Below are 24,390 nucleotides of genomic sequence, written 5' to 3'. Positions count from 1 at the left end.
TTGCACCCGTAGCCCCTCATGGAGCAGGGGTTGGAGAACCTGTGACGTTCCGGACAGTGGAGGCTGATCCATGAGGGCAAATGGGGCAGTGCCCCACCAACCTCAGCCTGCCCTCACAGGTCTGCCTCCATATCTGCATCCAGTCTAGGGGCTGGCATTGCCTGCCAGCTTCTTCCTGCTTTGGCACTAGATGGGCCAACCACCAACTGCTCACCACCACCCATTGATCAAACCCTCTTCAACTCATCCGTGGCTGGCCCTCACCTAAATTCCTGGGACACACAACTACTAGAAGATCTTAGCCTTTGTGTTCTCAGCATGGAACTCACTAGGGGCAAAACTAGAACAGATTGGCTTTGTTTGTCCTTGGCTCTGGGCTCCAGCTACTGCCAGGCCCTCTGTCTTCTGTCTCGCTAGTCCCAATGGGCACCATCCACCCCAGATTCTAGGCAGTTTTGGGATTCCAATACCCATCAGAACCCAGCATGGCCAATGGTCAGAGGTGATGGAGCTGTATCCTAGCAACACAGGTTCCCCCACTCCTTCCTTATAGCCTAAATGTCCCCGGGGGAACTGAGAGGACATTTGGGATCAGTGTGTGGTACACAATGCTAGATATGCCTTTGACTCAGAGGAGTCAAGGCTCATATTTCCCGACTTGCAAGCATAAGACTCGGGAGCCGATGATGCTTGTCTCAAATGCGCAACGAGCATCACACTCCTGAATTCTGATTCCCCACGGAGTCCCCACCCCACAAAAACAACAACCTCATCTTGCCAGCCAGCCATATTTGCCCACCTCCGCCCCCCCCCCCCCCCGGGCCAATCCTAGCCTCATAACAAACAGGAGGGAGGGAAAGACAGCAAATAATCCCTGGGAAATGTCGTTTCCCCAAGGACTACAGCAATTTAAGGGACCGAGCAAGTGAATGTTGGCTTCGGAAATCAGTTTGGCTTGCCTCAGAAATCATTCAAGCTATTTCGTGATGTTTGAGGAAAGAGTTCGGCTTATCCTGAGCCCAGCCAAAGTGAGCAAAGAGGGGAGCTTGGCCATAGCTAATTCTCAAGAGGCAGCGTTTCTCCAGCAAGCAATCTGCAGGCAACTGCTGCCTTCTCCTGCCTCTGGATTCGAGAAAAGCTCAGGCTGCATGGATCCACCCAAGGAAATCAGCTCAATCCCAGACAGTTTCATCCTTAAGTGGCTCTTGAACAGTACCCATTCTGGGAACCGTGCATAAGCTTGGATCATATTCTTGCAAAGCGCATTCAGCATCCCCTCTAAGCTTCAGGGATGTTTGCACAGTGATAATTACAGCTTTAAACCCGAGGCATTAACATAAGACTCGTTTCCTAAACCCATTCCTATTGATTTACACACTGTTTGCACTGTGGGGGAAAAGCATACAGGGAGCAGCTTGGTTTTCCGCTGTGCTTCCCTGGTTATCTCTGGTCCACAAGAGGGAGGATTAAGCTCCTGCCAGAAGGCGAACACACACACACACACACACACACACACACACACCCGCTGAAATAGGAGTCAAACTTACAAACTTACAAAGATACTGAATGGCTATAGGAAACCAATTTGGAACAGTTCTGCAGCGACTTGTCCAGAAGAGTTGGATTTTTGGATTTGATATCCTGCTTTATCACTACCCTAGGGAGTCTCAAAGCGGCTAACATTCTCCTTTCCCTTCCTCCCCCACAACAAACACTCTGTGAGGTGAGTGAGGCTGAGAGACTTCAAAGAAGTGTGACTGGCCCAAGGTCACTCAGCAGCTGCATGTGGAGGAGCGGAGGCACGAACCCGGTTCCCCAGATTACGAGTCCACTGCTCTTAGCCACTACACCACACTGGCTCTCCAGAGGGCCTTAAGGTGGTAATCAAGCAGACTAAGGATCTCCAAGGTCACTCACTGGCTCTAAACTCTGACTTAGGGACTGTGGAAAAATAAGAGGACCAGAACCTCTGGTTGCCTCTTGCTCCACGCAGGTGCGCTTTGGGAATATAAGAGGTCAGCTTTGTGAATAGGAATGCAGCTCTGAGGACCTACACACACTATGCAAATACACAGATGTATCTGACTGCCGTTATTTATTTCACACGGCCTTTCTCGTAACCACAGAATCGCAGAGCATGGATTTGGAGGCAACCATAGAGCCAACAATGGCTCCCACACCAGAGTTTTTGCAGGAGATAGGGAGGGCAGATGCCAAGGAAAACAAGGCTCCTGAGCCCTTTCAAAGCCGTGCAAAAGAATTTCAGGGGTGCAGAAATTCCCTCATCTCTACAGCTATTTAGAAAGGGGCACATGCCCCTGTCCTCTTCCACCTGTTGTTATGCAGTTGTTGGGACATGGACTGAAAAGATGCAAGTCCAAGTCTCCCTTCAGCCATAAACCACACTGGGTGATCTTGAGCCACCATTGCTTCTCAACCTAGTCTACCTCGCAGGATTGTTGTGAGGATAAAATGAGGACACCCACCCACCCCAACGTGCATAGGCAGGGCAGGATAAAAACAAGTGCACACATGTGCAAACAGGGGACGATCGAAACCTTGCCTGTTTTTCCTCTCCGGAGGTGCCTGCCTCTCTCCTCCCAGTTTCCAAAACCAGCTTCTCTCTCTCTCTCTCTCTCTCTCTCTCTCGCAACTGTCCTTCCAATTTGCCACAACCAAGGTGACCTCCAGTGTCTCTCATTCCATCCTCTCCCTTCCCCTGCTTAGGTCTCGGCACTTGGGCGAAGTTCAAAAAGTTATCTCAGCTCACAGGCACACACCGCCTTGCAGAGAGGCCGGGGCAGGGCTGCCTGGGGGGCCGAAGTCCCCTCACACAGAGAGGAATGCGCAAGGGAGCCCCACAAAGAGAGCAGGGCTCTCTAACCAGATTTGGAGCCATCCTCTGCAATGCAATGCGTCCTAGGCAAAGAGTGCAACTAGCCAGGAAGAGTTCTGTTGCAGAAATGGCTTTTAAAAGATGCAATAGCAGCTCTTTTCCTAACTTTAATTCCCTCCTTTCAAGGTTTCAAACCAAAATCCTTCGCCAAGCTTCCCTGGAGTTGCCAGGGATTGAATCTGGAACCTGCTTTCCTTTGGGGAGTTATAGGGACAGAACTATCCAAACTGTATAGAAATTTATTCATGTAAGTGGCTACAGCGTCAATAATGTTACTTGCCCAAAAATAGAAAGAAGAAGTTCCAGCGAAAGAAGAATGGATACAAAAAACTTATGGAATATGCAGAAATGGCGAAACTTACCGGGGGGGGGGATCAAGATGACGAACTTTTTTTATAAAAAAATTGAAATGGTTTATGGAATATTTACAAATAAATTGTAAACAGATAAGAACACTGGCAGGATTACTGTAATAACCTGCAGTTTTATAACAGCATGTATTTAAAGTGGATGAATAAATGAGTAAATTAAGTTAATTTGGATATTTAGCAAATAAAAATAAATTTAAGGAACCACAGAAAGGGGGGGGGAGGAAGTCAAATTTTGAAATGTTAAAATGATTATAAAATGGTTGAAATGTATAAAATTGAAAATCATCAATCAGTCAATCATCTGGGACCTTCTGCCCGCCAAGCAGATGCTCTACCCTTCTCCAATTAAATGAGAAAGAGATCTTTGCCAACTACTCTAACTGGGGTAGCAAAGGGTCCATTTCCACATCAAATTGCCCATTAAAAGCATCTTTTCAAAGGGGCTTGCTTTGCCCCTACCAAGATCTCCGACTGGTCCACGCGGACGTGGTGGCTACAGAATGCAGCAAAGAGGCCAAAGTGAAGCGAAGGGCCAGCCGGCTTGCCATCCCTGCCCCTTCAGCAGTTCTTCTGGCCAAGAATCACAGGAGTGACGTGTTCAGAGAGAGCTGTAATAGGAGCTGCCTCTCTCCCACCCTGCTCTCCCCCCCGCCAGCATGTTGAAGACCTGCCCAAGAACTTGGTTAGACCGCTTCCCTCCAGGGACTCTGATTACATCTCTCAGACACATCGCCAGTAGTCACAGGTGGTGCTGCTGGGGGCATTCTCTATAACTGAGGATATCATGCACAGATGAGGCTGCAAGGTTTGGCGTGGGGGGAGGGGAGAAACCATGCGCACACTTTGCATATACCATGGAGGGATTCCCACTGTACACAACATGCACACACCATGCGTTTAAAGAACATTTAAAGTCCTCTCCTGCCCAGGAATCCTGGGAACTGTAAGTTGCGAAGGGCGCTGGGAATTGCAGCTCTGTGAAAGGTAAACTACAACTCCCAGAACTCTTGGGGGCATGTTTTGAATCTGTGGTGTGTACACAGCCAAAGGCCCCCGTCCACAGATCCTTGTGCATGCATGATTATTTGTGCTCATGGTGGTGTTGGGGGGGTTATACGTCACCACACTTTCAACACTGTTCGCGCCTGCAAAAGCTTTGGGGCAGACATATCGCTTTGTTTCCCATCAGTGCAGACAGTCCAGTAGATATCTACCCACAAGTACTATTGTTGCACTCTGAATAAACCAACCACCTAGAGGAGCCCATAAACCTGAGAAACTCATCTGCCCCCTGAGCCTTAAACTGCTCAGGACTGCAATACCTCAAGGAGCCTCTCTCCATATGAACCTACCCAGACCCTGAGATCATCTTCTGAGGCCCTTCTTCATGTGCCTCCTCCTCGAGAGGTCCAAAGGGTGACAACACAAGAACGGGCCTTCTCTGCAGTGGCTCCCCGTCTCTGGAATGATCTCTGCAGGGAAGTTTGCCTGGTGCCTTCATTACAGACCTTTAGGTGCCAGGCAAAAATGTTCCTTTTTAACCAGGCCTTTGGTTGATCTGTTTGACATCCTATACCCTTTTAAAAGGGACGTGGGTGGCGCTGTGGGTTAAACCACAGAGCCTAGGACTTGCCAATCAGAAGGTCGGCGGTTCAAATCTCTGCAATGGGGTGAGCTCCCATTGCTCGGTCCCTGCTCCTGCCAACCTAGCAGTTCAAAAGCACGTCAAAGTGCAAGTAGATAAATAGGTACCACTCCAGCGGGAAGGAAAACGGCGTTTCCGTGCGCTGCTCTGGTTCACCAGAAGCAGCTTAGTCATGCTGGCCACATGACCCAGAAGCTGTACGCCAGCTCCTTTGGCCAATAAAGCGAGATGAGCGCCGCAACCCCAGAGTCGGTCACAACTGGACCTAATGGGCAGGGTTCCCTCTACCTTTACTTTACCCTTTTAAAATGTGGCTCTTTTCTTGGGGGGCATATTAGGTTATTGTATTTATTCAGATTATATATGTTGTGATCTTTTCTGTGAACTGCCCTGAGACCTCGGGGTATAGGGCCGTATATAAACTCAATAAATAATAATAATATTTCCAATGTGCAGGCAGCAAATGTCACAGGTGATATAGCTCAAACAGTACCATCCATGCACAAGAGCAAAGTACGGTATCAACCAGCTTTGGGAAAACACCAAGGTTTGCAGAAGTAGAGAAAAGTTTAGGGGGGAACCTTGCTAGGAGAGGGAGAACCCAGCAATAGCCCCATACTGGATCCAACTAGCTTAGTGCTGTTTACACTGGCTGGCAGCAGCTCTCAAATGTTTTGAGCAGGGTTCTCTCCCAGTCCTACCCAGAGATGATGGGGATTGTACCTGGGACCTGCTGCATGCAAAGGCGATTCTCTAACACTGAGAATCTATTCACAGGTAGGTAGCAGTGTTGGTCTGCCATAGTCGAAACAAAATAAAAAAAATCCTTCCAGTAGCACCTTAGACACCAACTAAGTTTGTTATTGGTATGAGCTTTCATGTGCATGCACACTTCTTCAGAAAGCTCATACCAATAACAAACTTAGAGGGCCTTCTCGGTAGTGGCACCCACCCTGTGGAACGCCCACCCTTCAGATGTCAAAGAGATAAACAACTACCTGAAATTCAGAAGACATCTGAAGGCAGCCTAGTTTAGGGAAGCTTTTAATGTTTAATAGGTTATTGTATTTTAATATTCTGTTGGAAGCCGCCCAGAGTGGCTGGGGAAACCCAGCCAGATGGGCGGGGTACAATTATTATTAATTATTATTATTATTAATATTATTATTATTATTATTATTATTATTATTATTATTATTATTACAGTGGTACCTCGGGTTACATGCGCTTCAGGTTACAGACTCTGCTAACCCAGAAATAGTACCTCAGGTTAAGAACTTTGCTTCAGGATGAGAACAGAATTCACGCGGCGGCGGCGCGGCGGCAGCACAGCGGCAGCGGGAGGCCCCATTAGCTAAAGTGGTGCTTCAGGTTAAGAACAGTTTCAGGTTAAGTACAGACCTCCGGAACGAATTAAGTACTTAACCTGAGGTACCACTGTGCTATTATTATTATTATTTGGTCTCTAAGGTGCTACTGGAAGGAATTTTTTTATTTTGTTTCGACTGAGAATCTATGGCCTTTTCCAGGAGGGAAGCAAAACTGTTGCTTTTAAAGTAAATTGTTAGCCATCACAGCTGCAGGAAAGAGCCTGGAAACACGCCAGCCATTTCTGCTTGGAGAACAGAGGACATCCAGCTTGAAGACTCCGTGGCCCCAAGAGTATCCACCCCCTCTCTCAGCCCAGTAACCCACACAATCCAAGCAGGAAAGCCAAGGTGAGGTCCTCCAGAGATCGCTCGACTCCAACTCCCATCAGCACAGCCGGTGGTCAGTGATGGTCAGCCTGCCCCAGGCTCTTCTGTGAGGAAGGTTGGGGTGTTAATTTAATAAACTCAAAATTAATTAATCTCAGGAGTGCCAGTCCAGCAACATCTGGAGGAGACCATGCCCATGAGATGCAGATGTTTCTTAATTTTTATCTGGCTGTTTTGGGGAGAAAAAGCCAGGTTCCTTGCATAGAGGAAAGTGCCCTTTTTCATACAGGACAAAACCTGCAAATGACATGCAATCTCATCTCACTCGAGAAGTTTATCACACTTCACGAAAATAAATTATGGTGGGGGAGTTGGACTGGAATTTAATTTTGTCTGCTTCTTCTTTGCAAATTGAGGCTAGGGAGGTGTGATTTGCAGCAAAAAGCAAAAAAAAAACTGTCAAGAGAGGAGCAGAAGGCCACTTAACTCTTTCCTAGATGGCTAATTCCCTCCTCAAATCCCCCACCCTCCTGAATACCCTCCTGAATTTCAGGGGGTCTGGGTCCATGTTTACTTGCAGACATAGGCTTAGAGCCCAGTGAGGGAGACAATTCTCCACTTATATTTATTTACAAATTTCTATCTCACCATGAACAGCCCTCACAACAAATGAAAAACATGATGATTATAAAAATCAAAAGTCCAAGCCATGCATTAAAAGGACTTGAGAAAATTCATCAACATTTTACTGCAAATGTGTGCTAAAATACATACATTTGTGTGTGCTATTTTGTCTGTTATACATACATTGCAAAGCAATTTCCTCTAATACAGGGCTGGGTGATATATCAATATATTGTCCAAAACAGGTTTGAAATCCATATTTTTATATCGGTTTCATAATTTTTGACCTGGCGATATATTGCAAATCAGTGTGTGTGTGTGCGCGCGCGCTGTGCAAAGATCACAATGTGGGGAAAACCATGAAACTCCATCCTTATTTCAGACGTTGTGATATATCAGTATATAAAAATATTTAGCTGGTGATATATTGTGATGTTGAAAGCCAGATATGCCCAGTCCTAATACACTCCTTTCACAAATAATAAATTTATGCTGCTGCTTCTTTTGCACATTTTACCCTAATATACACCTTTTTGTACACATTACTCCACTGGAGAACTGCACTGCGAAAAATGTGGAGAAGCACAAATTATAGAAGATGGCTGCGTTTCAGTTCCTGTGCTGTTTCAGAAAGTGCAAACTAGGGAGGTTTGCCTTTAAATTCAAACAACTGGATCTCTCTCCATCCTAACTCTGGGCTGAGGAATATGACTCCAGGTGAGTTTGAGGTGTGTCAGCTGTTTGGTCCCATTCACACAGCCACAAGCGGCTGATTCCTTGGAAGGTGCAAAGGGTGAAATGAGAATCAGCAATTTCATATCCGTTGGGAAGCCTCTCCTATGACAGTGACTGCAGAAAGATGGTGGCAATTCTCTGTAATCCCACAACATGCCAAGTGTTCCTGAACCCACCAACATACATTGGGTAACATTTACTGAAGGCATTTGTTTGCCGCTAAATGATGCACACCCAGCCCTAAAATGCAAAACAAGGCAACTGGGAGGAAGGATAACAGAACTGTATGAAATCGTTTTGCTCAACAAGATGCTTTACTATGTTTTTATATGTGTGGTAAGCGGCCCAGAGTGGCTGGGGAAACCCAGCCAGATGGGTGGGGTATGATAATAATAATAATAATAATAATAATAATAATAATAACAACAACAACAACAACAATAACAACAACAACAATAACAACAATAACAACAACAACAACAACAACAACAACAACAACAACAACAACATGGGGCTTGAACCCACAACCCTGAAATTAAGCATGTCATGCTCTACTGTTTGAGAAAGGAGAAATATTATACCGGCCTTGCCCAACCTGGTGCACTCCATAAGTTGTGGGACTCTAGCTCCCATCAGCCCCAGCCAGCATGGCCAATGGTCAGGGACAATGAGTCAGATCCCAACAACATCTGGAGGTCACAAGGTTGGGGAGGAGTGGATTATTCACTTGTCGATTTTGTATTTGTCTGCATAAACTTCAGCAGGCTTGCCTGTCTTCCCACCCCTCTTTGGCTGTGTGGAGGAAGGCAATTCACTCTCCTTTGTCTGTGGTTTTAATGCAGAGGCTGAACTAATAAGTGACTAGTTATTAGAGATGCTGTAGCAGCAGATCTGCCTCGACACGGGTGGACTAGTTGCCCTCTGAAGTCCCTGAAAGCTCCAGGATCTTACACAAAAGATGCTAGTCATCGCAGATACAATTGTGCCCTTGCCTAACCTCCCTCTTGCTGAGCAGAGATAATTTATTCCAGTCATTTCAGAGGAAGATACAGGCTGTCACTGAACTCTTAGGAGCAGCGACCAAGCATGCTAGCCAAGCCGCCAGCCTCCCCAAAAGGAAGGAAATGCATTTTAAAAACGGAAGGGGTGGAGATACTGTAAATTGTCTGAATATATGGGGAAAGCCAGACATGCATCTGGGAGGTGCTATTTTTACTTTGCTTTGGGGACGGCGGAGAGATCGAGACAGCAGCCATTGGTCAAGGAATGAAAGCAACAAAAAGACAGACAGAATCTTGGAGCAGAAAGGGCATTTGAAGCCCACCAGGAGGCCAAGGGGAGAGAGGCGCAGATGAGATCACCCTGGGTGCAAAGGGTACACCAGGAGCATCCAAGTCCACAGTTGGTGTGCAGTAAAATCAAATTATAGACCGGCCCAAATGAAATGCAACTAAGTGTTAAGGAAATCTAGGTGTGGAGTAAGCTGTGCAAATCTATTTAACTATTTGGGGAAAATTTATACCATTTGCAAAAGTGTGATTTTAAAAGGGTTTGGCATTGTTTTTTGAAACTAGAGAGGTTCCTCTCAAAGACTACCTTTCCTTACAATCCCAATTTTTGGCTGAGCCACAGTCACAACCTGGCAAATTCAGGTTGGACAATTACAGTTGATTGAGAGGCCTTATGAACAAAAGATCAGACTTTTTAAAGCAGGTGATGGGGAAATTCCCTGGGAAGTGTGGGATAATACTTTCTTCGGCGGTCATCCCCGCCCCACAAATGAATCAGAACGAATGCTCATTAAATAGCCAAGTCAATCTCCCTGCAAACCAATCAGGATTTATGCCCAATAAACAGCTCATCTGGAAGTGCCCTAAGATGAAAAAATGGCTGGAGGGAAAGAATGGTGCTGTGCTTGTTGCAGGGTGTCTAAGCAGCAGGAGGCATCAACTCTCTGCTCCAACTACAGTGGGGCCTCGCAAGACGAAATTAATCCGTTCCGCGAGTCTCTTCGTCTTGCGGTTTTTTCGTCTTGCGAAGCATGGCTATTAGCGGCTTAGCGGATTAGCGCTATTAGCGGCTTAGCGGCTTAGAAAAAGGGGGGCCACTAGGTGGCGCATCGGAAGATGGCTGACAATAACATCTCTCCGACCCACACGAGGTAATTTGGAGGCTATGATGGGGGTAATTAGCCTCCTTAACCCCCCCAGGATTATGGGGGGGGGACGGCCCTTGCCTGCTGTGCCCTATACCACCCCCGAATTTGTGGGGGTGGGGGCACTAGGCACAAAGCCCTCCTGTGGGATTTTCGGCACTCCTCGACGCCGTCCCTGATTCGCGCCGCTGGTTGCAATGATCTTTAAAAGAAATAATTTGGACATGATTATTTGCACATACATCAAGGAAAAAGGGGAGTAAATACTGCTGACAGAAGAGATCTCTGATAACAAGACAACAATAAAATACGAGAAGAACGTCAAGATACGGTAATGACTGAGGGGGGAGGGGGGAAAACCTGCCTCTACCTTTTTATGTGATTTAACAAGAATCCCCCTCCCCTAATGAGTCAGAAATTAAGGACTTAAGCTGTGGATTTAAGGCTGTGTGGAGATAAACTTTCGATCCAAAGCAATGTTTCAAGATGAAGCTGGAAAGCTAAGAGTTTTGGAGTGACGCAGTCAGGAAAAAATGCCGTTCACCATTTTGTGAGGCATTGTGGGAGCTCTTGGGTCTGGGAGGAGAAAGAGAGAAATAGAGTTGTTTACATATCGTGAATCAACTCCTCGGTGGGACTTAAGAGCGACAAATGCCAAAATTTACGATGGATAAAGTGATGTTATCTACGAAGGAGATATATGGAAACCATCTGGACTTAGTGAAGGAACGGGAAATCCACACAGGATTATTACACTTGCTATCGGCTTAAGGAGACTAACAGAAGAGATCGTAAAGGAAAAAGAGAAACTATACGAACAAGATATGATGTGGCAACACCAAGATAAGACTGGATAGAATTATGAACTTTGTTTGGACTGATTGGGACAGATTTGGACATTAACGCAGTAATAAGAAGATGATCTGAATTCCCCTTTGGATCTTGAAGTATGGGTTCCCCCAACAAAATTTAAAAATTTGGCTTTGTAATTCGGAATTTATATGATGTGATTTAATTTGATGTGATTGGCCAGTTAATAAAAATTATTTTAAAAAAAGGGGGGGGGAAGGGAAAAAACTCGCAAGAACTCGCAAGACGTTTCGTCTTGCGAAGCAAGCCCATAGGGAAATTCGTCTTGCGAAGCGCCTCGAAAAACGGAAAACTCTTTTGTCTAGCGAGTTTTTCGCCTTGCGAGGCATTCGTCTTGCGGGGCACCACTGTACCAGGTTTAGGAATTCAGCCACTTGGAAGGGGATTAAAAAAACAAAAACACCCTTGCACATTATTCCAAGCCATGAAAGAAGCTGTCACAACACACAGATCCGGCCTGTTATCAGAAGAAGGGCTCCAGCCTGCAACCATTTATCTTGGTCTCTCAAGAGAAAACTGAAGCGCCTCTAAGAGATTCCGTCACAGTGTTTGGGAGACAGAAGCAAACATTTGAGATTGAGAGAACTGGCTGTGAGGTGTTCTTGCACCCAGAGCTAGGAAATTGACTGGAACTGGATAGTACCACAAGACTTTTAAGAGTACAGATCCTGGTAACGGACAAAAAACTCTCAGGGCTGAACTGGGAGAGCCTCCAGACATTATTTTTATCATGCTTCAGGATGATTTCGGCTCATGATGGTACCAGGGCAGTTCTATGTGAACTGTTTGTTCACATAGAACAATACAAACAATACTGTTTGTGCTTACAAAAGTTTTAAGGTGGTCATACCGCTTTGTTTCCAATTGGTGCATGCCCCGTAATTTACTGCTAAACCCTTGTAACTTTTTATGCTGCAAATGTTCTGGTTTATTCAGTGCTAATTTTAGATCTGACATCTTGCGCAAACGGGGCAGACACATGAATACGTCTGCCACTATCATGTCTAGCTGGACCCTGAGAAAGAGAGAAAAAGAGTGCTGAATTTGGCAGCCAGGTTGTTCCCCAGGGCAAGAAGGTTGGAGCAAATAATGCCAATCCTGGCCCAACTGCAGGGTATGCCAATAAGTTTCCAGGCCCAGTTCAAAGTACTGGTCTTGACCTATAAAACCTTAAAGGGCTCAGGACCGCAATGCCTCAAGGACTGTCTCCCTCCATATGAACCTATCCAGACCCTGCGATCATCCTCTGAGGCTCGCCATCTGTGGAATACTCTCCCCAGGGAGACTCACCTGGCACCTTCATTGTACACCTTTAGGCGCCAGGTGAAAAATTCCTCTACAACCAGGCCTTTGGCCGATTGACATCCGATGCCCTTTTAAATGTGTTTTGGGAGCAGAGATTATTCGTTTGATCTTTTTTTTGCTATGCATTTTGTGGTTTTTATACTGCCATTTTATGTCGTGGACCGCTCTGAGGTCTATGGCTGAACAGCAGTATACAAATTTAATTAAACAACAACAACAGCCATTACACTTTATCTGAATCCCTGCATCTTGCTGCTGTGCTAGCTGTGCTAACGTACCTGTCACGATGCAGGTGAACTTGGCATCTGCATCCTCGGAGACAGCGTACGACTTGAGAGTGGTTTCAAAAAGGGGCTGGGTTTCCTCAGTCAGCTGAGCAATGATCGCACAGAAGGTGCTCCTGGAAGCAATACAAGTAACAATATTAGAACATGGTCAAGGTACATGGGGAAGAATTGCGAAGGCATTCCATGCCCTTGTCCCGTCCCCCCCACCGCCGCCCTCCCTGTTCACAAGGATCTACCTTAGCCTCACATCCCAGTTTGACTCCCACTGAGAAACTGCTGGCCGAGTTAAAAGAGGCATAGCTCTGGGAAAACTGATCATGAAACTGCTCCCGTTGGTTATCAAACAATGATTGGGTCGCATCAAACTAAGGTTACACACCATACATTTAAAGCACATCTCCCTGCCCCCCCCCCCAAGCAGCCTGGGTGCTAGTTTATCACACACAGAGCTACAATTCCAAGAACCCTGAACAAACTACAGTTCCCAGGATTCTTGGGAAGGTATGTGTGCTTTGAATATATGTTGCACATGCTGCCCAAGTCCAACCATTGGTCCACCTAGGCTGTGTACACACCATACACTTGAAGCACATCGTCCTCCTTGCAAAGACTCCTGGGAATTGTAGCCCTGTGAGAGGCAAACTACCGTTCCCATGATTCCGTGGGAGAACTGGTGTGCTTCGAATATACAGTGTGCGTGGGACCCCGTACTTTTAGTTTTAGTCGAAAGGTTTTAGTCATGTCCATCCATTTAATTGGGTCTATTCTGATGAGGCGTAACCCTAACCCATTGGAATTATAGCATGGGGACTCATCCATGTTATCAACATGGGCCAGAGTTCTGCTGTTGCCTCTTTGCAACATCCATCTCTGGGGGGAAAGGTTGGAGGGCTAGAATGAACCATAGTTTTTTATATTCAGATATGCCCTGACAGTCACCTGATCAAAAATGGGCACACATGTCCTAGCCACACCCATGCCTCTGTGATTTTACACCCAAAATACTTTTGACCCTGGACCTCTTCATGGGTCTCGGAGGATCAAGAGGACATGCAACTGTTTCTGCATCAACATATTAGACAACGCATGTCATGTGGGCATGTCCTTGAATTAACTCAGAGGTATGTCCACATGTTTGACAAAGATCTGCGGATGCACTTCAAGCTGTCAAATAGGGTCCCATCTGTGAATTCTTCTTCTGTCTATTGAAAAGAGGCGTGCAGTGGTGCAATGCTAGACATATTGATTCAGGGAAGTCAATCTAATGCAGTGATTCTCAAACTTGGGTCCCCCACTGTTGGACTACAGATCCCAACGTCTCTGACCACTGGTCCTGCTACCTAGGGATGATAGGACTTGTAGTCCAAACACAGCTGGGGATCCAAGTTTGAGGAAGAGTGGTCTAAGGGATTTCAGCAGACCTGACTCCAACTGGTAAGTGTACAGTGAATTGGGGACAGGGTCCTCCCCCAAAGCAAATACCGGAATTAGGGGTGGGGTTTTCCTTGGGTCCATGCATAGAAAGGAAAGGGTTAACCCTCTCCCCAGCCCCATCGCTACAATATGCCTACCGCTGATCTGCTATTTGCATTGAAAAAATAATTAAGTGAAAAGCGAATGCCAGGTCTACTTTTGGCTCCCAATGAGAAAGACTTAATTGCATCTAAAGACTAAAAGGTAAAGGTAAAGGACCCCTGACAGTTAAGTCCAGTCTCAAATGACTCTGGGGTTTTGGCACTCATCTCGCTTCATTGGCTGAGGGAGCTGACGTTTGTCCGCAGACAGCTTCCGGGTCATGTGGCCAGCATGACTAAGCCGCTTCTGGCGAAACCAGAGCAGCGCACGGAAACACCATTTACCTTCCCGCTGGAGCGGTACCTATTTATCTACTTACACTTTGACGTGCTTTCGAACTGCTAGGAGGGCAGGAGCTGGGACCGAACAACGGGAGCTCCCCTGTCGCGGGGATTCAAACCGCCGACCTTCAGATCGGCAAGCACTAGGCTCTGTGGTTTAGACCACAGCACCACCCGTGTCCCTTCAAAAGAGGTACCGTATTTTTTGCACCACAACACTCACTTTTTTCCTCCTAGAAAGTAAGGGGAAATGTCTGTACGTGTTATGGAGCGAATGCCTACGGGTGGCGGGGAGGATCTGCTGCAGTTGTGAGCAGAGGATCCATGGTTCCCCTTCCTTCCCTCCTCCGTGGCTCGCTTTGAAACACCAAAGCGGGAGAAGAGCCGCTGAGTGGGGAGGAGAGAGGGACAGAGAGCCTGCTTGCTTTAAAGGAGCAAAGCGGGAGGGGAGAGGAGCAAACTCGTGTAAGCGGTTCCTGTCCGGTTGACTCCTTTAAAGTAAGCAGGCTCTCTGTCCCTCTCTCCTCCTCACTCAGCTCGCTAAATAGCATTATTAGCAGCATCCTTCTCCACACACCCCATGCGTGCTCCTTGTCCCTTGAGTGCTTTTCCTTCCCTCTCCACTTAAAACGTGGTTACAAAGCATGGATCCTCTGGATTTTTGCCCTGGGTCACCCCAAATTCACCATCAGATCACATAGCATGTCCATGGCTACATCTTGCACCAAAAAAATCACGCACCCACTGTTGCTTGGGGTCGCAGTGGTGCAAAAACATGGTTACAAAGCATGGATCCACATGGATCCTCAGGATTTTTGCATTGGGCTACTCCAAACTCACTGTCAGATAACATGTCTGTGGCCACAGCATGAACCACAAAAATCATACATCCACTTTTTCGTTTAGAATATTTTTTTTTCTTGTTTTCCTCCTCTAAAAACTACGTGCGTGTTATGGTCTGGTGCGTGTTATAGAGCGAAAAATACGGTACCTGTTAATATTATCTCCTCCCCATTCACTGCTTCAGTCACCTGTGCTGATGAGAAAAGTATCACAAGTACACACTGGTTCCTAAGTTGCTCCCCAGGGGGCTGGGGACGACGACACCTATTTCTCCCCGTGGCTATTATGGAACTATGAAACAGCTGCAGTTCGAGGAGCCATGACATCTAATGCACCATCTGCACCATACATTTAAAGCAGTATTATACCACTTTAAACCGTCACAGCTTCCCCCAAAGAATCTTTGGGACTGTGGTTTGTTAAGGGTGTTGAGAGTTCTTGGGAGACCCTTTGAAGAGCTATGATTCCTGGAGTTTCCTGGAAAGAGAGACTGACTGTTGAGAATGCAGGTCACAAACAGCTAAGCCAGAAAAGCTGGAAAGAAAGAAAAAAATCCAAGCCCCCTAGAAATCTGATGCCAGTGGCCAAGAATTCAAAATATTTTTCAAGCCCCCACAACAAGCTTGAGGGCTAAGTATTTGCTTTGAGGAGGAAAAGATTAGCCACACAAGCTTCTCAGGGATCCACATTCTTCATCCAGTATCAGATTCCCATGCAATTTGGTATGCGCAAAAATACAGAGACCAAAGGAGAATGCTCTTGGGGTGCATCTACACCACACACTTCATCGCTGTTTTGTGTGCATGTGTTTCCCATCCCCACTTCCTTCCTTGGTTCCAGCCCATGCCATTTCCACAGGACATTTCCATTGCAAATTGCAGCTTGGAGCTTTGCTGAATTGCATGCCTGCTCTTGTGCGTTTATATACAGAGTCCAATCAGTTTGCTGGAAGGAAAGGTGGAAGGAAGCAAGGGAGATTTGGGGGGGGGGTGTTGCAATGAGGCTCACCTTGTGTTTAAAGAAAATCAGCAGAAAGTCTAGGTAAATTGGTGCGTGGATGGGATGGTGCAAATTTACCGCTGTAGGCAGGATGGACAACAAGGAATGGCTTTGATCCAGCTCCATGGTGCAAAAATGTCTATTACCTTAAGAAAGTTCAGGATTCTGTGCAAAGACACACACACGCAAACACGTCCAGTGCAAACCGTGGCAGATCAGGAAGTGTGTGGACTGTTGAAGTTTTTCTTAAATGCATTTAAATCATGAAACCTCCCTGTCTTTAACACAGCATAAGAGCCAAATTTTAATATACGCCGTCAGAGAGCTGCTTCTCCCTTATAAAGCCCCTTTTAGGAGACTGCCCACAGCTTGGTGGCAGAGCACATGCTTGCATGCAGAAGATCCCAGGGTCAATCCCTAGCATCTCTGAGTAAAGGGATCAGATGGCAGGAAAGGGGCAAAACCTCCACCCGAGACCCTGTAAGAACTGCTGCCAGTTGTAGTGCAGGTCACTAAGTTAGATGAACAGATATTCTAATCTGTTGGAGGTCAGCTTCCTATTTTTCTAGAAAGGCATAGGCAAACTCGGCCCTCCAGATGTTTTGGGACTACAACTCCCATCATCCCTGACCACTGGTCCTGTTACCTAGGGATGATGGGAGTTGTAGTCCCAAAACATCTGGAGGGCCACGTTTGCCTGTGCCTGGCTTAATACTTTCCCTTCCAGCCCTTTTCCGCCATGGATCTCTGTCTCTACACACTCCCCAACCTTGTTGCACGTCTCCAAGCTCATTTTTATCTTTCAGGAACCCCACAGTAGAGAGAGTTTCAGGAGGAAAGAGGTCTGGCAGGAAAAGGGTTCAGCATCCCCTCCCCCACTCCAAATTGCCCCTTCCTCAAGGTGCTTTGTAAAAGAGAAGCAGTCCTCAGACTAATGTACATCTCATCTAGCTTGGAAGTTACTCATCTCTCCTGCTCCTGTTGGGACAGGAAACAATCTGAAGAAGATGGGTCATTTTATTCACAAAGAGAAGTTTCTCCCTTCCCTGTAAAATCAAACTCTCTGCTATTCTAGCAGGCCCCTCGTCCAACACAGAAGCATTGCCAAAAGCCATATTCAGGAGATTTGGTGCCTGCTCCTAGCAACTGGTGACAAATCTGGAAAAGCCAGGTAGCCTTCCATAACCTTTGTCAAGCCATTTCACATAGCAAACACAACTTATTAAAGCCAGCCTCTCCCAACCTGGTTCCCTCTAAATGTTGCGGACAATGACTGCCAGCAGCGCTGCTGCGTCTCGTAGTTCCAAACATCTGGAATAATGTTGGGTGGTGCCCATTTGGACCGGTAGGGTGGAAGGGAGGGAGACCAACAGTAGGCACAGCCACCGCTTGATTGGCTGTAAGAAAGAAGACAGGCAGGTGGAGGCTGGCTGAGGGCAGACTGTGGTTGGTGGGGCAGTGCTAAGGGGCCCACCTCCAGTGAGAAGGCACCAAGTTCGAGGGAGCTGACTTGAACCAAAGCATCCCAGAGTGGGGGGGACAGCATCCTCCTTCTTTAAAACTCTCCTGTTGTGTATTCCACACATCTTTACGGAGTTTCTTCAGTACAAGCAAGCATAAGCATGCAGGATCGAGGCAGCATTGTCAGTGCGGTTAGTACCCCTGAACTCAGTGGGTGAGTTGCACAGAAAGTCTTCTTGACCCCGGAAGTGTGCAGTCAGACAAGACTAATACAATATCATTTACCTTCCAAAGCTGGAGGGAGATAACCGGCTGGTTGATAAGCTAAGCAGAGACAGCAAACAAAATAATTAGAATTTAAGAGAGTAATAATAAGTAATAATAAGAAAGCATAAAAGGGAGCTCAAAACAACAGTTATTGGGATGTATTAAATGAGTCCTCGCAACACGAGTCAAGAGACTATTAATAAAATTCAGCTGCCTCCCGCCTGCCAGTATAAACACACGACGCTGTAAATTGCAACCAAAGGCTATGAATGAAAAGGGTCGTTAACAGCAGGGAAGAAAGGCAAGGGCAGTTCTGTATATCCCCCAAATGCCACCTGGAAGTGTTAGGCAGGCATCGCACGGTTGTGGGCACAAAGCAGCGAGGGCTGGCACAGTTGTCAGAACGAGATTCGGGGCAGCGGATTGGCAGCCCACCTTCTCCACTGTGAAGGATGAGGATGGGACTGGATTTCAGGCCCCATTTCCTTGGCACTGCAAGAGAGCAAACGGTGCTGGATTCACCCAGGAGAGAGCCACAAGGGACTGCACACCGGCCGGGCTGGGTGACCTCTGCACAACTTGACCCCAAGGTGTCGACATACCTCTCGGGGAAACCAGAGACCTGTTTGAGCAGGATCTGGTAGTAGCTCAGCTGGAGCACGAAAGCATTCCAGAAAGCAGCTATATATAAATAGCCCAGCTCTTTCTTAGTCAGCTGTTCACCTCCCTAACAGCCCTGCTTGCGAGCCATTCCAGACAATAACGTCTCCTTGCAATAGAGCCCTCGTTATTAGCTCATTTATTAAGGTGGTTCCAGAAGTCCATCCCCTGGAGAAGTGCCACCATGGCACATGGGACACAGCGTGAGTTGAAGGAATCAGGTGACACAAGGGGCTAATTGGGTTTCATTTGGTGATATAAAGTTTCCAGGGTTGACCTGCTTCTTCAGTGAGCGTCGTTCATTGTTCAGGTGCAGAAGAGACCAGGGAACCTGTTTTGCCTCCAGATTGTTGGTGAACATCAACTCACACCAGTTCTAGCCTTCATGGTCAATAGTCCAGGATGAAGTCAGTTGGATTCTCACATCTAGGAAGGGGGTATCACATGTTCCCCATCTCTGAGCTACAGAGCTGCTCTCAAATGACCATCCTACCTTACCTTAGCTACTTACTTGACCGGTCCCAGCCTGCCTCCAGACTGTCAGCTCTATAGGATGAGCAAGTAAAATCCTCATTGATACACTGGGCAATAGATATTGGTCATAATATAGATATGGAAGCATGGGAACAATTGTGGAATATGGATATAACATTTACAGCATGTTACAGTCTAAGAGAAAATTATTTGAAAATGATATATTGATGGTACCTAATACCGAGTAAATTGGCAAAAATGTACAAATCAAATAAATGTTGGAAATGTAAAGAGAAAGAATGTTTTTTTAAATCATATGTGGTGGTCTTGTAGTAAGGTTAAAGCTTACTGGGAAATGATAAACAATGAATTGGAAAAGATGTTTAAAATAAAGTTTGTGGGGGGGAACCAGAAGCCTTCCTTTTGGGAATTATAGGGACAGAACTATCCAAACTATTTAGAAATATTTATGTATGTGACTACAGCAGCAAGAATGTTACCTGCCCAAAAATGAAAAGAAGTCCCAGAGAAAGAAGAATGGATATAAAAACTTATGGAATATGCAGAAATGGCTACACTTACCAGAAAAATAGGATATCAAGATGACAAACTTTTTATAAAAGAATGGAAATGGTTTATGGAATACTTACAAACTTTAAACATATAAGAACATCGACAGGATTATTGTAATAAACAGCAGTTTTATAGGAGTATATATTTAAAGTAGATGAATAAATGAACAAATTAAGTTATCTTGGATATGCAGAAAATATTAAAAAATAAATTTAGGGAAGCACAGAAAGAGGGGGAAGGAAGTCGGGTTTTGAAATATTGAAATGATTATAAAATTATTGAAATGAATAAAATTGAAAATAAAATAATCATCATCATCATCATCTGACTGTCACCTCTACCAGAAAGTCTGATACAAATCTGAAGAAGATGGGTCACAAATGCTTCCAGTCACTGTCCTCTCCTCTATTAAGAGCCAGTGTGGTGTCATGGACTAGGACTGAGGAAACTCATGTTGAAAATCCTCCTTCTGCCATGAAGGTCAGAGTGTGACCACGGGCTGGGGACTTATCTCTCCCCATTGACCAAGCAAGGGATGATGGGGGCTGGAAGCCCAACCACATCTGGAGGGTACAAATTCCCCATCCCGGCTGTCAATAAATACATACCTATTGCCAACCTCTACCACTCCAGCTATGGGACGCAGGTGGCGCTGTGGGTTAAAGCCTCAGCGCCTAGGGCTTGCCAATCGAAAGGTCGGCGGTTCGAATCCCTGCGGCGGGGTGCGCTCCCGCTGCTCGGTCCCAGCGCCTGCCAACCTAGCAGCTCGAAAGCACCTCCGGGTGCAAGTAGATAAATAGGGACCGCTTACCAGCGGGAAGGTAAACGGCGTTTCCGTGTGCTGTGCTGGCTTGCCAGAGCAGCGATGTCACGCTGGCCACGTGACCCGGAAGTGTCTCCGGACAGCGCTGGCCCCTGGCCTCTTAAGTGAGATGGGCGCACAACCCCAGAGTCTGTCAAGACTGGCCCGTACGGGCAGGGGTACCTTTACCTTTACTTTACCACTCCAGCTGTGTTTTCCCTGTCTGGGCTCAGAGACCCAGTGTAAACATGGCTCAAAGGAACACAAAGCTGGGAAGAAGTGGTTGCAGGAGCAAAACCGGTAAGCAGGGGAGTTCAGCCCCTCTGCTCTGCTCTGCCCATCCCTTCCCTGCTTTGAATCACCCACTGTTGCAGCGTGACTGTCCCCATTTCGAAAGGCCAAAGTAGACATGACATTTGCCGTGTGGTCTGGCACTGCATATTTCATTTTTCTTCAACCAAGAGCTGGCACAGAGAGCAGGCGCCAAGCTTGATCAAGGCCGTGGCATGGAGGAGGGAGGTTGTAAGCCTTTCCCCACTGAGATTTCAACTGAAATCGTGGAGGGGGGGGCAGGCTGGGGGTAAAGCCCTCACTGGTGTTGATAGGAGCTTTCCTCCCATTGCAAATGTGGGAGGGGGGTTCTACTCAGGTCTGCATTGGGCCCAAAGGGCTAAAGCCCCGCTCTCCCAAGCCACAGTCCCAACCCAGCTCGCCCCCCTTTCCCAAAGGAAAATGGAACTCAGTGCTTGGAAAGTTTATTTTTAAAAACATTTTTCCCCAGGTCAAGCTGAAAAAGGAACGAGTTCCATTTCAGTTCAGTTCACAGTTCTGTCATGTGGTCCTCCGCGGTTTTTTTCTGCCTTCAGAAATGTACCAGCTGCTTTGCTAAAGTGCAAAATATACTTAAGAAGACTAAGAAAACATCACAGAATGCAAACGGGTACATATTGTGGACAACTGTTCTGTTTCATGTCCCCAACCATTATGATATTCAAGCCAAAACAGCAGAGCCACTTTTCAGACAGCTAAAAATTGTAATTGCAATGGCCACAATCACACACAGCAAAGTGTGATGAAATCCCTATCTACCAACTATTTATCTGTGCATCTATCTAAAATTCAATTAAAATTAAAATTGGATTGGATTAAATATCACCCAAAGTGCCACAGCAAATGGAACTTAATTCATGTTCAGTTCACCTGGGAATTATAGGAACTCATTTCAGGTATATCGTAATTTTGAGATTTTCGAATTCATCAAATTGGTTAAACTGAATTAGATCGTTGCAAGCACTGGTGGAACATCACAGCACCAAATGTCATGTTCAACATCATGTCTCATTCGGCCCCATGACACAATTCATGCTATTTCAGCTAGCTAAGGCTTTGGGGAAACAAGCCTGTCCCTTTAGTCCTTTGAAACAGGACCACTTGGTGGACAAGCCACAACATTCCCAGTTCACAACATGGAAAGTACAAGTGGAGGAGCCAGAGAGAGTGACTCGAAGGACAGCCTCGCAGGGGGCTGAAAGCCAGGGTGCTGACGCAAGAGACATTCTACACAACAACCCTGGAGCATCACCACTGCACAGGGCAAAGCTTAAAGACCTACACTGGCTCCCAGTACGTTTCCGAGCATAATTCAAAGTGTTGGTGTTGACCTTTAAAGCCCTAGAAGAAGAAGAAGAAGAAGAAGAAGAAGAAGAAGAAGAAGAAGAAGAAGAGGAGGAGGAGGAGGAGTTTGGATTTGATATCCTGCTTTATCACTACCCAAAGGAGTCTCAAAGTGGCTAACATTCTCCTTTCCCTTCCTCCCCCACAACAAACACTCTGTGAGGTGAGTGAGGCTGAGAGATTTCAAGAATTGTGACTAGCCCAAGGTCACCCAGCAGCTGCATGTGGAGGAGCCGAGACACGAACCCTGTTCACCAGATTACGAGTCTATAGCTCTTAACCACTACACCACACTGGCTCTCTCTAAACAGTCTTGGCCCAGTATACCTGAAGGAGCGTCTCCACCTCCATCGTTCTGCCCGGACACTGAGGCCCAGCTCCGAGGGCCTTCTGGCGGTTCCCTCGCTGCGAGAAGCCAAGTTACAGGGAACCAGGCAGAGGGCCTTCTCGATAGTGGCACCCGCCCTGTGGAACGCCCTCCCACCAGATGTCAAAGAGAAAAATAACTACCAAACTTTTAAAAGACATCTGAAGGCAGTCCTGTTTACAGAAGCTTTTAATGTTTAATAGGTTATTGTATTTTAGTGTTTTGTCAGAAACCGCCCAGAGTGACTGGGGAAACCCAGCCAGATGGACGGGGTATAAATAATAAATTATTATTAATGTGGGTCTGGGTCAATCTGTTTGCAATGCAAATGTCTCTTTAAAAAGCCAAAATGCTCATTTCCATTACAGATATTTCTCCTCCACACCAAGTAATCCTCAGCCTGAGAGAAGCTCAAAAGGGATGCCCATAAATATTCTTGGATAGTAAAGGTAAAGGGACCCCTGGCAATTAAGTCTAGTCGCGAACGACTCTGGGGTTGCAGCGCTCATCTCGCTTTACAGGCTGAGGGAGCCGCCGTTTGTCCACTTCTGCAGACGGTTTTTCCGGGCTGCTTCTGGTGAAACCTACCGGAGCAGTACCTATTTATCTACTTGTTGCTGTGTGCTTTCGAACTGCTAGGTTGGCAGGAGCTGGGACCGAACAACGGGAGCTCACCCCACTGCGGGAATTCGAACCACTGACCTTTCGATCAGCAAGCCCAAGAGGCTCAGTGGTTTAACCCACAGTGCCACCTGCGTCCCGTTTCTTGGGCAGTAGTGCAATTAATAATAATACAGAAGTACCTCGGGTTGCAAACACTTCAGGTTACAGACTCTGCAAACCCAGAAGTAGTACCTCAGGTTAAGAACTTTGCCCCAGGATGAGAACAGAAATTGTGTGCTGGCGGTGCGGCGGCAGCAGGAGGCCCCATTAGTGAAAGCACACCTCAGGTTAAGAACGGTTTTTGGTTAAGAACGGACCTCCGGAACGAATTAAGCTTGTAACCCACAGTACCACTGTAATAACAACAACAATTTTATCATTCATATTATTTATACAATTGCTGTGGCCAGCAACATGAGTGTTTACATAGCTGCAAAGGCACTGGAGAAAAGAGAGAGTTGTGCTTTCGCAAAGTGTTGACTCTTCTCTGTCAAGTTTGAAGAGCAGGATTTGAATCCTAAATATCTTTGAAGCATGCAGACCATCTGGGAAGCATGTGATTGGGGGGTACAACCGGCTGAGGCATGCCCAGTGCATGTTTTCACATATTTACAAGAGAGAAAAAGGCAATAGCATGGCTTCTAAGGAATCAGAAAACTGGTCCATCTACGCCAAACAGACTGGCAGGTGGTCTCTCCGTCCTCCAGAGAATGGTCCCTCCTAGTCCTGGTAACTTGAACGGAGGAAGTTGCCTTACAACAAGTGGGACCATCTAGTTCAGTAGCATCTATACCCGAAGTAGGGAGCCTGTGGCCTTTCAGATGTTAGCACAGAGGTACAGAATCAGAGTTGGAAGAGACCCGTGTTCAAAATTCCCCAGGCACCAGGCGTGTTTTGTGATGGGCACAGGCTCCATTGGCCACCATGGGGAGATCGCTGGATGCCAGGTTGGCAACTCGCTGGCTGGCGTTGTGGTGCTGGGTGCAGTGGCAGCACCACAACAAAAGATGAGCATCAAAAGATGAGCATCTTGTGCTTCTGCGCTGCTGCAAAAGCCAGCTGGCTCACTAAAGGTTACCATTTCCCCGAGAGCTTCCTATGCAACAAAATTCCCAACATGTTTCATGTAGGAATATTTATTGCACCGCTATCCTGCCCTTCATCCA

At 46.6% G+C, this 24,390-nt stretch overlaps 1 protein-coding gene across 3 annotated transcripts in view; it reads right to left on the bottom strand.

The window, feature by feature from the left end:
• Positions 1 to 24,390, bottom strand: part of ALPK3 (alpha kinase 3) — an 81,675-nt gene that overhangs the window by 51,485 nt on the left and 5,800 nt on the right. For 2 of the 3 annotated variants that reach the window (XR_013833031.1, XM_079953142.1), the window contains exons 2-3: positions 18,030 to 18,068; positions 12,577 to 12,698 (exon numbers count right to left, since the gene is read on the bottom strand). Coding sequence is in view for 2 of the 3 variants with exons in the window: in XM_079953142.1 (XP_079809268.1) it covers positions 12,577 to 12,698; positions 18,030 to 18,068 (161 nt within the window). In the remaining variant the exon portion in view is untranslated. The remainder of the gene's footprint in view (positions 1 to 12,576; positions 12,699 to 18,029; positions 18,069 to 24,390) is intronic. The other variant, XM_079953143.1, reaches the window with a different exon arrangement.

This window comes from Podarcis cretensis (genome assembly GCF_951804945.1).
Source record: "Podarcis cretensis genome assembly, chromosome: 14".
Lineage (NCBI taxonomy): Eukaryota > Metazoa > Chordata > Lepidosauria > Squamata > Lacertidae > Podarcis > Podarcis cretensis.
The sequence above is the reverse complement of the archived record's forward strand: the minus strand, read 5'-3'. Positions and strand labels throughout refer to the sequence as shown.